We start from the raw sequence: 13,824 nt of genomic DNA, 5'->3' as shown, positions 1-13,824 counted from the left end.
ACATTTCAAGGTTCCTTAGGATATAATCATAAAACATTCCAAGCAAATGAAGTTCTGCTTTCTAAGGATAATGAGACATTGAAGGTCTTTATGAACGCTCAGCTTGAATAAAACTAATACCCCTAGCTAGATGAAGAAACCCCCAATAGAGGATTTTCATCGGTGACTGAGCCTCTGTTTTCCTTTCTTTCCAATAGAGCATTTACGTAGCACAGCATTTTTTGGCTTAAGTCCAGGAGATAGTTTGAAACTCATTTTCTTCTCTTACCCTTGCCACATTCTCTCCTAGTCCTCCCTGGGTTGTCATGTAAGCTTGACGTGATGTTTGGTTTTTGCTTTGTTTTTAATGTAATCTTCAAAAACTTTTCTCGGTTTAAACTTGGCCATCTGAGGAACGATACATTTAGAAAAAGAGCCGCCAAGGTTTTCAAAGTGGGTTCCTTGGAGTAGTAAGAGACTGGTACACCTTTTTACAAGCAAGTGCAGCCTGATATCAATGGCTGCTGACCACAATGGCTATGTTCTGCCTCCACTGCCAAAGGTATTATGTCTCAGAATAGCAGCTGCTGGTAGTCAGAGACAGGGAGAGTGCTTCTGTGCTCAAGTTGCTCATACAGGGAAACCACCACCTGCTGTTTATAGCATCATAATAAAATAATAATATTTTTTTATTTATACCCCGCCCTTCCCGGTTCAGAAAACTGGGCTCAGGCGGCTAACAACAAATTTAAAACACTTAATTGATGCAACAAAAAACAGCATAAAATACAGTATAAAACGTGAATAACAATAAATTCAGAATTCAAAAATCAATTTAGGGGGGAAATCCATCCAATAAACATTAGATGATCACCAAGACTAGCTGGCTAAATTAGTCCTATTTGGGCCAGCGAGGAGACCAGGGGAGAATTAGCTGTGGGATCCCAGAGCAGGTAATCTTCATAAAAAGGGGAAGGGGAGGGAAGGAAGGGAAATAAAAGATCAGGCTAAGTTCAAATTGAAAGCCAGGCAGAATTGCTCTGCCTTACAGGCACTGCAGAAGGAAATTAAATCCTACCGGGCCCATGGCACAGAGCATTCCACCAGGTTGGAGCCATCACTGAGAAGGCCCTGGCCCTGGTAGAAGATAATCTGAGAATGTAAGAAGAGCTCTGCTGCATTGGGCCAGAAGACTTCTCATAGCTAACAACTAGATTCCCCAGTGGGAAGTCGGCAAGCAGGACTGAGCACAACAGCACTCTCCCTACATGTGATTCCCAGAAACTGGCATTAAGACAGTGGAAGTAGCCTCAATGTTTCTCAACCTAACCTACCTAATGGTTTGGGGCAGGGGACTTGGTAGTGTGCCTACAGAGGAAAGTTAGGATGTACTAGGGTTGCCATAGGACATCCTAAGGAAAAGTGAGATATTCCAGGATCAAATCAGAACTGGGATGGCTTCTGTAAATCTGGGATTGTCCCTGGAAAATAGGGACACTTGGAGGCTCTGAGAATCAATTCCCCAAAGCCTGTTGGAACAAGAAGTCACCTGTCAGAAGAACAACAACAAGGAGGGAGCTAGTCTAGCTTCTCTAGGGAGGGACTTTCAGATTCTGGGAGCAGCCAGCTTCTCCTGTTTTTTTCACTGGGGCTATTCTATAGATCTGGGATTTTTGTTGTTGTAAGTGTTCTTTTTATATTTTGGTATTACGCTTTATGGGTTGTATTCCACTCAGTCCTGCTCAGGTTAGACCTGTTGCAAATACTGGCCCAGAGGACCATGTTCATTCATTTCAATGGCTCTGGACTGAGTAGGATTAGCACTGAGTTGTATTCAAAGCTAGTCCTACTCAGAACTATACCCATTGAGATTCATGGACATAACAAACTTCAGTTGACATTAATGAGCCTGTTGGGTATATTCAGTGGATAGCTAGAAACTGGAAAGAAGCACATCTGGAAAGAAGTACATCTAAACAGATGTACAAGAATGGTATAACATAATTTGGGACATAGCATTTAATGAAAAACTGATACAATAAATTTCTGTGGGTAGAGGGAGGGAACTGAAGAGACTTTTATGGCACACTGGTGGTCATTTGTCCAGCCCATGAACAAAGGTTCTACGGAACAAACTGTACTTGCCACATTCTATAATACATTAACATTCTCCTCCATATTGATGAAACTTTCAGTTTCTCTCCACTTCTGTTCCTGTATGAACCTTTAATATTATTGTTTACATCTGACTATGCCTTTGGGTTGTGGAAAAGGGTTTGTAAATGTATTTAAAAATATATATGGGAGGGACGCAGGTGGCGCTGTGGGTAAAACCTCAGCGCCTAGGACTTGCCGATCGCATGGTCGGCGGTTCGAATCCCCGCGGCGGGGTGCGCTCCTGTCGTTCGGTCCCAGCGCCTGCCAAACTAGCAGTTCGAAAGCACCCCCGGGTGCAAGTAGATAAATAGGGACCGCTTACCAGCAGGAAGGTAAACGCCGTTTCCGTGTGCTGTGCTGGCTCGTCAGATGCAGCTTGTCACGCTGGCCACGTGACCCGGAAGTGTCTGCGGACAGCGCTGGATCCCGGCCTCTAGAGTGAGATGAGCGCACAACCCTAGAGTCTTTCAAGACTGGCCCGTATGGGCAGGGGTACCAGTCAGTATCTTCAGCTCACAGGCAGAGGTACCTGGCCTCCCCCGAGGCAATTGAGCGAGATACTGGATGACCTCTCCGCTGCGTCTCCCGGCAGGCTAGGTCATAAACCGGCGATTTCCCTCATTAGATGTGAGGAAAACACACCCTCTGCTTCTCTGCTTCTCTCTCCCTCCCTGCATTCTCCCAGGGAGGAGAAATGAGACAGACAGGAGTCCTTTCTACATGTTTTATTCCTGTCACTCAACAGTACATAGAAATGTGACTGCACCCTTCAGTCTCCATTAGAAGAGTCACAACTCCTCCCCTGTACTTCCAGCACAGGTCATATGACACACTGAGCTAACATCCGGTGCTCAGTACAGAGAATAGGCTCCACCTTTTCTCCAACAGTACATCTGCAAACCATAACATCCTGTTTTGCATTCCAGCCACCTGGAGCTGGCTTTTGCCTTGGTGCTTTTTCCCAACATCCTTTACCTTTATGGGAGTGAAATGGGGGGGAAATTAATGAGCCTGTCTACTTTGAGCAGAACTTGGGTACAAACTTTTAAAAGTCACAGTTAAAGACTCTTTTACGTAGCAAGCGACTAATACACTGAACGGATAACAATAATAAATAAATATAATTAGATCTTCATCAAGGGAACGCTGGCAGTAGAGGCAACGGTTGAGAATTTTGCATAGCTGCTGTGTTTCAGGATTGTGGCATTGAAACACAGCTCAATGAAAAGATCGCAAGAAACAAGAGAGCTCAGCATTTTCTTTTTAAAAAATGATTATTGCACTTGTTAACTTGTTAAATTCATTCTTGGAGTAAACTTAAAGTAGGAAAGTAAAGATAATATCTGAAAAGATCATCCGAGCACGCCGGTGTTTGCCTAGAAACGAACCCTAAGATGTCAGCCATTGAGGCCTTTTCATGTGGAAAGATCGCTAAGTAAATTCCCTAAATGTCTATTCATCCCCCATAAGATGGCAAATCAGTGAAGCAGCAAATGTGAAAATCGGCAGGGCTTTACGATAGAGAGGGAGAGAGAATGTGTGTTTCTTCCCCTGCAAATGCTAAATTGAAATGCAGATTCTGACCCCGGGAGACTTTTAAAGCTCACTTGAGTGAGCATCAAAGGAAGGTCTCAGGCTTCTGCAATCTAGCCATTTAGGTTGATTGATAGACAGATACTCCAATTGGTCTGGACTTAGTCAATGGTTAACTTGTTCGTTATTCATCAGGGCAATAATGAACTGTTCCTAGAGATGGTTGGAGAGTTTGTAAATGCAGGCTACTTAGGGGGATCACTGTGTTGATAGAGTTCCCTGGCTGGGTTTGCTCCCTGTGCAACTTGGAGTACGAGTCATTTTGCTCCACAGGCAACGTATTCAAAAGGAATTGCCGCAGCATTTGAAAAAGAAGTTCCGTGTTCCCGACTACGGACATGGAGTGACTCAAAGCACATTTTCGCGGATAAACCGCTGCAAATGTGCCTCTTTCCCTTCTTAATGTCCAGCTGGGTGTAAGTGGAACCTGCAACCCAAAATCCCACAAGTTCAGGGGCAATAATGCTTCTTGAATACCAGTTGCTGGAAATTCTGCTGCACAGGTCCTGCTTGTGGGTTTGCCAGAGGCATCTGGTTGGACCTCAAGAACAGGATGCTGAACTAAATGAGCCACTGGCCTGACACATCAGGCTGTTCTTATGCTCTTAATTGGTAGTGGAACCTTGTTTCCTGGAAGAGTTTCAAGCTAGCTAACCATTCCCTCCTTCCAGAATGCTGTAGTCTTGTTAGACTTCTCAACCTGTTGGTCCCCAGGTTGAGCATCATCCCTGAGCTCTGGCCTTGCTAGTTAGGGGTAATGGGAGTTCTAGTTCAACACCATCTGGGGACCCACAGGTTGAGAAAGGCTTAAGAAAACCATTCTGTTTCTTCCTTTGCAAGTTTTCCATTTTTTCTTTTCCAATTAACCATCAGCATTCTGTGACTACTGAGCATGCTCAAACCTCAATGAGTTGTTGGGAGATGAGTTGCCTTTTTAAGAGGGATAGGGTTTTTTTGTATTTCTGCAAACTTCAGGGTTCTCAAGAGCATGTCTCTCTGTCTCTGTCTATCTATCTTTTTAAATAAATGTTATTAAGACATAGGGGGAAAATATAGAGTTTAATATCTTTTCCTTAAAAAAAACCCAAAACCAAGACTTTTATCTAGATAGTATAAAAACACAAAAAGCGGGGAGAAAGAAAGAGAGAGAGAACAATTAAAAAAGTAAATAAATAGAATAGAATAGAAGAGGTTAAAAGAGAAAGATAGAGGAATAAGATTCAGAAAGTAAAGAACTTCCAGTTCTTCATCTGCCTGCTATATAAAAACAATATTCACTTTGTCCAATCCAACATAACACCCAACAAAGCTTCTTTCTATAAACAAACATTATATTCATTCCTCAGATCCAGATATCATTATTTCTTTTTCTTTTTCACACAAAAAGTTCCTTTCTCGCTTGTTTTTAAATTCCAGATCGTCAGTGCAATCCTTCCCCAAAAAGTGTTTGGTGGCTCCTTAAAGACTAGCAAGTTTATTGGCATAAGCTTTTGTAGATACCTTAATAAATCCTTTAGTCTTAATGCACCACAACACTCTTCCCGAGAGACTGCTCATTTTAAAACCTTCTTAGAGCTGCTCCTTTCCCCAGCTGCTGCCTCCAAGTACTTTGAAAGGATGTGAATAATTTTACAGGTGTGCTCCCTTCACACTTGATGTCATTTTTGTACTTGTGCTTTTCACAAGGCTGTAGTTTTGGAGCCAGGACCGTTCAGAGCTAGGTAAAATGAGTGGGCAGGTGTAATTCAGTTTTTTTAAAAAATTGTATGGTTAACTGAAATACATTTTAAATACGAAATAATAGATAATCTGAATGGAGAAGCATCTTCAATATGAAGTGAAAATCTGTTTGCATAAATTGCTATTGAATTTTCAAACTACAATTTAGTCAGCGATGTCTTTCAGTAATGTAACATTTTATCTTCTTTTACGAGGAAGGATCCCTCAGATTTGATGCAGGAAATACAAATCCACTGAATTTTTGTTTCAAGAAGAGAAAGAGGCAAAGAGGCTCTTCTGGAATGTGTCTCACATGATATCAATGACTAGGCAACATCTGCTTGCAAATCTGAACTTACATTATTTCAGTGGTAAAGTTCCTGGTGTGTATGACTAACTATTAGTCTCTGTTTTAATTTTTTGTCCCAATCATTTCACAGGACAAACGACCAGCTCGTTGCCTTCCTTTCCAGATACCGAGACATGAACTTCTTGAAGTCCCATGGAAGAGATAATGCAAGGTAATGTGGCCTTTTCTGTGCCTCTCAGTATAATAATAAAAAATTGTGCTGATACTTCTCATTTCTTTTCTTTTCTTTTTGCAGTCCAGGTAAAAGTTGGATCGCTTTGTGTGATCAGTAAAACCTGCACTTTCAGCTGCAGTTTTCCCAAGAAAGATGTACAGATCTGTGTATTGGGTAGTGCAGAGCCAAGCATTCTCAAGACAGAACGCTTGGATCAGAGTTTGACCCCACCAACCTCAGTCTATCCCAGCCTTAATTCCTAAAAAGAGCAAAGTTGAATGTCAAGCCTGGGCCATGGGTAGAAGTTTGAGATGAGGCCTTAAACCAAGAGACTCGCCCATTATTTAGGACCAAGGAGTAAGTCAGAAGCAAAGGACAAACAAAGATATAGGAACAGATTAGGGAGCCATTGTTGTTTAAACAAGGCTCTGCTGCGACAGGAAGACCTCTTATATTGTTTCCTGTCCTGCGGGGGCAGCCTGAGTCCATCCAGGGCCTGAAGGTCCTTCACTGAGAAGCTGGCATTTGCAATTCAGTGGCTGACCACGCAGGGCAGACACCCACAGATCCCAGTAGCTCCTGATAGGGGGGGGGGGTGATGTCGTCTTCCCAAAACCCACGTTATCTGCCCATTCCATGCGAGAACAGGCTGTGGTTGCTCAGAGATGACATTAAAAATGCACTCTGACCCAGCTCAGGGGCACCATTCATTACCCGCCTATTCTACAATTTTAGACAAGCCGTTGAAATAAGATTCCAGAGCTAAGCCAGGCACAAAATTAAGCCCATTTCGCACCTTCCAGTTAAACGGTGGCAGATTTGAGAAGGCTTACCACTTCATGCATATATATCAAGTGGGCTGGGGGGGAGAGAGAGATCTCTGTCTTTTCGTCACTAAAGTGACAGTGTTGTCATTTTATTTTCTTGCAGAGTATCAATCTGCTCAAAAATATGAAAAGCTTATTATATGTTTATCTACTCTAATCTGGTTTCTCTTTTTTTACAAAGAGTTTCCTGAGATCAGCTTACATATTTTATCTCTCTTGCTAATACAGTTTAACCATATCTTAGGACAGTACTGTGTCATATTTTTTAAAGGAGAGACTGTTACTTATTCTCAGTAGTGCTGAACTTGGATGGTCTCGTGCCAATCCCTTTGCAAGTGACACTGGGCCACCAAAAATATGTTGTTGTCGTTTACTCCGTGTTTCAGGATACTGTACAAATCCTTCCAGGGTTTCAAGTAATATTAAGACTTATTAGTAGAATCACTATATTATCACAGTAACTATATTAAAACAAAACAATTCGTCAGAGGGCATATCCACACCATACATTGGAAGTACATTATTTCACCCAAATTATTCTGGGAACTGTAGTTTCCTATGGGTGTTGGGAACTGTAGCTCTGTAAGGGGTAAACTACACTTCCCGTGGTTCTTTGAGGGAAGCCATGTGCTTTAAGTTTATGGTGTGGGTGTGACCTAAACCCTTTCCACACTGAGCAGTTGGTAGGTAGATGCTGCTGCGCAGAGATCGGACAGAGGAAAGTCCAGCTGAGGGAAGCTGTTCAGTGACTTTTGCACCCCTCTCTCTCTCCCAGAACCCTTCCTACATGGCAGTCTGTGGCAGATATGTTTGGGCTGTGGGAAGCTGGAGCAAACTTTGAAGTCTGCCCACACCGCTTGGTTTCCTGAGATTTTTCCCATAGCGCACCACATGGTCCCAGGAGATATGTCTATGGCAGATCCATTCCTTGATCTGTTGGTTGTGGAACTACCAAGAGGGACCCTCCCTGCCTATCTTAACACCCAGCAAAATTTGTAGGAGCAGAGGTGGTCATTTGGCTATCAACTCACTTAGGGCTGTGTGAGCACACCTTGAACTGGGCCCAGAAACAAGCCAGCAACCAGTCATAGACTGGGGCCAACAGTCTTGGCTTCCTGCAAAGACCACTGGGAAGTGTAGTAAGTTCAGGGTGTTGTTGAGGGACCCCTATTCCTTTCACAGAGCTACGTACAGCTCCCCAGAAAAGAGGATTTGTTTCTTAGACTACTCTGGGAATTGTAGTTCTGCAAGGGGAATAAGGGTCTCCTAACATCTCTCAGCACCATTAGCAAACTACAGTTCCCAGGATGCTTTGGGAGAAGTTGTAACTGTGAAAAATGCTGCTTTAAATGTCTAGTGCAGTGTAGCCTAAGTTGTTTAGGGCTTTGAACACATATGTGAATGCAACTTGAATTGGGCCCAGAAATGAACTGAGAACGCATTGCTTCATTTTGACTGGCAGGTTTTGCATTAGCTGGCATTCCTGTCAAACGATGGAGTTAAATTAGAAAGGCAATAAGAAAGGGTTATGGAGATATGCCTCCCGTTCACTTCTGACTCTTGTGATCATTGCTCCTCAAACACTGTCAAAAGAAGAAATAAGAGCATAAATTATGACCGTTCCACACAAAGCCATAAGATACTCACCTCGGCTGGGACAAGAGCAATTTGGATGAATTAAATCTGCTCATCTTCTCATTAATTTAATATTAAATTGTGCTAATGTGCCACTTGGCCTGTCTTCTGGGGAATAATAGGCTGGGTCTTTAATGGGGATTCTGCCTTTGGAATACATAAACAGTTAATTGCATCTTAGGATGTGCTGTGATATATAGGTAGGGCTGGCATATCAGTTTATGTATTATTCAGAATCAATTATCTCTTTTAAAAAAATAACTGAAAGTGCTTCAAATTAATTACAAAGAAAGCAGTAACAAACTTGAGGGGTTGCGATGGAGAACAGTCGGATTTCAGGAAAACATCGATTCAGGAGAGCTGTTCTGGAACCATCTGTGGGCAGAAAGTGGTTGGGCGAAGGGAGAATGTTCCCACAAGTTGAAGCCCCCTCCCCCAAAGCTGCTGTTCACTTGCAGAAGAGAATGGCGTGGCATGGTTTCAGGGGCACTGTTGTGGTGGAGTGGAGTGGCAGCCTCCATTGGATGGGGTAGGAGGAGTTATGGCAGACTTCCTCAAACTCGGCCCTCCAGATGTTTTGAGACTCCACTTCCCATCATCCCTGACCACTGGTCCTGCTAGCTAGGGATCATGGGAGCTGTAGGCCAAAAACATCTGAAGGGCCGAGTTTGAGGAAGCCTGAGTTACGGCATAGAGAAGATTTTGGTAGTTAAGAACCCAAGAAGAGCTCTGTTGGAGAAGACCACAGATGCTTCTGGTCCACCACCCTGTCCTCACTGGGACCAAAACAGATGTCTATGAGACACTCACAAGCAGGATCCGAGTGTAAACTGCACCTTCCCAGCAGCAACTGGTTTTCAGAAGCGCACTGCCTCCAACAGCGCAGGTAGAGCACACCCATTGTGGGCAGTCGTGGTGCTTTAGTAAGTTGAGTTAATAGCGCACTGTGTGAAATGCTATATGGCACCAGCAGCAGGGCATTTCAATTCTGCTCCCAAGCAATTGCTGGAAAGCAGTTCCTCAGCAGGGAGGATGCACTCAGTGTTATCAGCAGAGTGTTTCTGAGCAATTAATCAGTATGCTGGTCTGAATGGCACATCCAGTAAATGCTTGTGTATTTCTGTAACAGTGAATCACCCATTTAATACCCAGCACTACTAAGTACTGCACATAGAGCAGAATTTATTATCCCTGCAGCCCAAGTATTTTAACCTCTTTGCTCCTGGTAGCATTAATGGTCTCACTAGTTTTGGGTGCAGCACTGGTTTTTTTGCCGGGGGTGGGGGAGGCAAGTTACATGTTTGAAATTTTAGCCAAAGGACTCATTGAAACACGTTGGCTACAAAATTCCTTCTTATTGTACCTGGGAAACATAATGAAATAATTGCAGGAGCTGTATACAAAATAAAATATTATTAGCGCACAGGATGTTGTTGTTTTTGTTTTAATTTTTTTTTAAGTGCAAAGCAGGGGCATTTAGAAATGTGTATGTTTTACAGTGACGGCTCTGTTTCTCCACTTTATCACCTGGGTTGCCATAAAACAAAACAAAACAAAACTTTACTGCTCGTTTTTGGCAAAGCGCCCTCACTTGGCTTTCTATCCTATGCTATTTAAAGAACAGATTTTTGTTTTATTTTTTTGAAATTGGTGCTAAAATAAATAGGTGTGCTGAAAAACTGCGGTAATATAACTCAGGCTGCAAGGTTAGGGGCAAATGCATGGGAGCAGTGTGAATGCCACTGCAGACGAGGGTGCAATTGCAGTAGTGGGACCAGGATGTGGCCCAGATCTGCAGGGGGACATTGGGGCATTTTGCATACAGCAAGAAAACATCTTGGACCACCCCAGTAGCCTCATACACATAATTGCTTGAAAATTGTATGAAAACAGACCCCTCAGTGCAGTTGCGAAAGGTTCAGTCCACTGCCTTGATTCAAAATGGCTTCCAGTTGTATCTCAGCATCGATGAAAATCTGCTCATTGATTTCAGGAACCATCATGCAAAATCTGGTACAATATCTTAAGGGATATTTAAATGCACAGCAAAGATGACAAATTACTTTCCAAAATATCTAGGAGATGTTTTTTGGGAGGCAGCGTATGATAAAAATCTTCATTTGCCCCTGTCGTTGGCTACTTTTAAGGAAATCCATTGATGTTCTTGTACTTCATCACAACAAACTTTTCCATTAAAGTATTGGAAACAAATACATTTTGTGGCATAGATACAGCCTCTCCGCTGGGTGAAATATGTGACTATTCGAACCATATGTTAAAAAGTAACAATGACAAATGGTTTGTTAGTAAATACTCCCAACAAATCTGTTGGTTGTTAATTGCTAGGAAGAAAAGCGGGGGGAGGGGGGGACACCGAACCCTCTGCCAACCTTTTTAATTCAAGAAGTCATTTAGATTTTATTGCAGAGCATTAGAATGATTAATGCTGGAAGAGGAATATTTAATCTCCAATGGACAGCGCTGATTTAGTTTTCTTTGTTCCTTACCTTTCACTGGAAGGACTTATCAGAGGTGGGATTTCAGGTTTTCATTTCAGTTGTTGCCAAGTTGCAATCAGCAATTAATTAGCCTCGTGGGTGATATTACTCACTTTGAACTGGGAACCGGACAATCCCTGAAGAGTATCTTGGCTCTAAGCTTCTGCAGGGACGGGGACACACACACACACACACACACACACACTTTTTAAAAAAAATCAGGGGTGCAAAGCCTTTTCCAAGCCAAGGGCCACAATCTCTTCTGACTAATCTTCCAGGGGCCACATTCCACTGGTGGGCAGGGCCAGAAGTAAAAGTGGGTGGAGCAATTAATGTAATTTCATAGGCTAGTTTTTACACATTCTCAGCCCCTTTGTCTGCCAGCCAGGCAAGCAACAGGCATTATTATCCAAATTCAAGGACACATTCCAGGCAGGCAGAATTTTCTAGAGTGTGACTTCATTATACAGCTTTAGGCGCTAGGCAAAAACATCCCTCTTTAACCAGGCCTTTGGCTGACTGGCATCCTTTTAAAATGTGTTGGGGAGGGGGGGAATGTATTGTGTTGTCTTTGTTTTCATTATGTACAGTATTTTGTGTCTTTATACTGTGATTTTATGTTGAAACTGCCCTGAGACCTGCAGGTATAGGGCGGTATACCAATTTAATAAATAATAATAGTAATAATGGGTCCTGTGAGGAGTGCGGCATGGGCTGAGGGTGTGTGTATGAGGAGAGTTCTGAGGGCCTGAAAATAATTCATGTAAAATGCATATTCAAAGTAAACATGGTTTTTTTCAGAGGCGTCCCCACCACCATCACCAAATAATAGAAATAAATGACTGAACTTTCACATGCATGCATATTTAATTTCGCAGAGAATTCCATAAATATTGTATTTGGAGATTCTAGAACACCCCATTAAAATTGCAAGACATTTCCATTATCCCTTTTATAATAGAATGTGGAATTAGGAGCTCATCTATGGAAATAAAATGAAATAAAAAATTCTCAACTTCTTATCTTCCCTTTTGTCCTCTAAGCGCCGTAAACGCACAGAGAGGCTCGTATGTCTGGGCTTTGTTTTTCATTAATTAGATTTGGAAAACAGCCCATTTTCTTTCTCTGGGCTCTGTTGCTTTTTGAAATAAATTCTAATCAAGGATAAGAATGCTAACTGCTTAAGCACCAGAGTTTTGTGGGGACCAGGAAGGTACACAAAGGTGTTTAGTACAATGTTTAAGAGAGAGAGAGAGTCAGTGTACACACCATATACTTAAAACACATTTCCCACTCCAAAGAATGCTGGGAACTGTAGTTACACCTCACCGAGCTACAGCACCCAGCACCCTTAAGAAACTACAGTTCCCAAGATCCTTTGGGCAAAGCCACGTGCTTTAATTGTATAGTGTGTACACAGCCAGAGAAGGGAGCTAACTGTCCCTTATTTACTACCCTCTGTTTTCTTGTACCCGCTGCTGGTGAATCTTCTATCCCTCAGACAATTTGCATGACATTTTTCACAGTGGAGGGTGTTCCACTGCTGCTTTAGTTGTTTCTCTCTTTCCCCCACCCCCTTTTGCCTCCTGCTATAATCACATATGTTCCAAGAGTCTCTATCTTTCTTACTCGTTAGGTGTATTTTTAACATTTCCTTTCCCTCCTCTCTAGGTTTATTAGAAAACAAGGGCTGGACAGGCTTTTCCTGGAATGTGATACCCACATGTGGCGCCTTGGTGACCGGAAGATTCCGGAAGGAATAACGGTGGATGGCGGGTCAGACTGGTTCCTGCTGAACAGGAAGTTTGTGGAATATATCACCTTTTCTAACGATGACCTGGTGACGAAGATGAAAAGGTTCTACTCCTACACGTTACTCCCAGCCGAGGTGAGCAAACTTGCGGAGAGCCCTGTCCCACCACAGAAAAATAAAAACAGCACGGGGTAATTCCTGAATGCCTGAATTATAGCTGTTCAGTGTTATGAAAGGCTTTTTCCTTTGGTTATTGGTTGGTTGCTTGCTTGCTTTGAAGCTGCTCCACTTTAACATACATTACCTTTCAAAAAATCAAGGCCAGCCCTATCATTAGGCAGGGTGAGGAAGCTGCCTCAGGTGATGGAACCTGATTGGTATGTTGTGGAGGGAGCAGAATTCTTGCCGGCTGTTCCTCCTGAGTTCATGGAGGACAAGGCTATCAGTGTGGCTCCTCATCATATCTACTGCCTCCCAAGGTCAGAGGTGGCATTCCCCTGAACGCAAGTCCCTGGTGAGAAATGATGGGGGAATGCTGTTGCCCTCTTGTCCTGCTTTGGACTTCTCACAGGCAGCTGGTTGGCCACCGTGGGGAGGGTGGAGGAGGGATGTTGGACTAGACAGGCCTTTGTTCTGATCAAGCAGAGCTCTCTTTTTGTTCCATGAGGAAGAAGTATGTTACAATCACCCTGCTTGATCAGACCCAATGTCCACCTAGTCGAGGGGTCAGCAAACTTTTTCAGCAGGGAGCCAGTCCACTGTCCCTCAGACCTTGTGGGGGGCCGGACTATATTTTGAAGGGGGGAAATGAACGAATTCCTGTGCCACACAAATAACCCAGAGATGCATTTTAAATAAAAGGACACATTCTACTCATGTAAAAACATGCTGACTCCTGGTCCGTCCGTGGGCTGGATTTAGAAGGCAGTTGGGCCGGATCCGGCCCCCAGGCCTTAGTTTGCCTACCCATGACCTAGTCCAACCTTTAGCATTCCACCAGAGGCCCCCAGGCGTAAGCCCAGGGCATTTTTCCAGCTGGAATTCACTGGCCTTTTTGACACGGTTGCAGCACCCCTAAAAAAATCTCAACAAGTTCCAGCACCTCTTTTTCTAGGGAAAAAAAGCCCTGCATAAGTCTA

The 13,824-nt window shown here is 43.2% G+C and overlaps 1 protein-coding gene across 1 annotated transcript in view; it reads left to right on the top strand.

Annotated features, from left to right (window-relative positions):
- Nucleotides 1-13,824, top strand: part of XYLT1 (xylosyltransferase 1) — a 166,589-nt gene that overhangs the window by 130,399 nt on the left and 22,366 nt on the right. Inside the window, exons 6-7 of the mRNA XM_080981824.1 lie at nt 5,889-5,969; nt 12,604-12,820. Coding sequence (XP_080837950.1) covers nt 5,889-5,969; nt 12,604-12,820 — 298 coding nt within the window. The remainder of the gene's footprint in view (nt 1-5,888; nt 5,970-12,603; nt 12,821-13,824) is intronic.

The sequence above is a fragment of the Podarcis pityusensis genome (assembly GCF_964106645.2).
Source record: "Podarcis pityusensis genome assembly, chromosome: 14".
NCBI lineage: Eukaryota > Metazoa > Chordata > Lepidosauria > Squamata > Lacertidae > Podarcis > Podarcis pityusensis.
The sequence above is the reverse complement of the archived record's forward strand: the minus strand, read 5'-3'. Positions and strand labels throughout refer to the sequence as shown.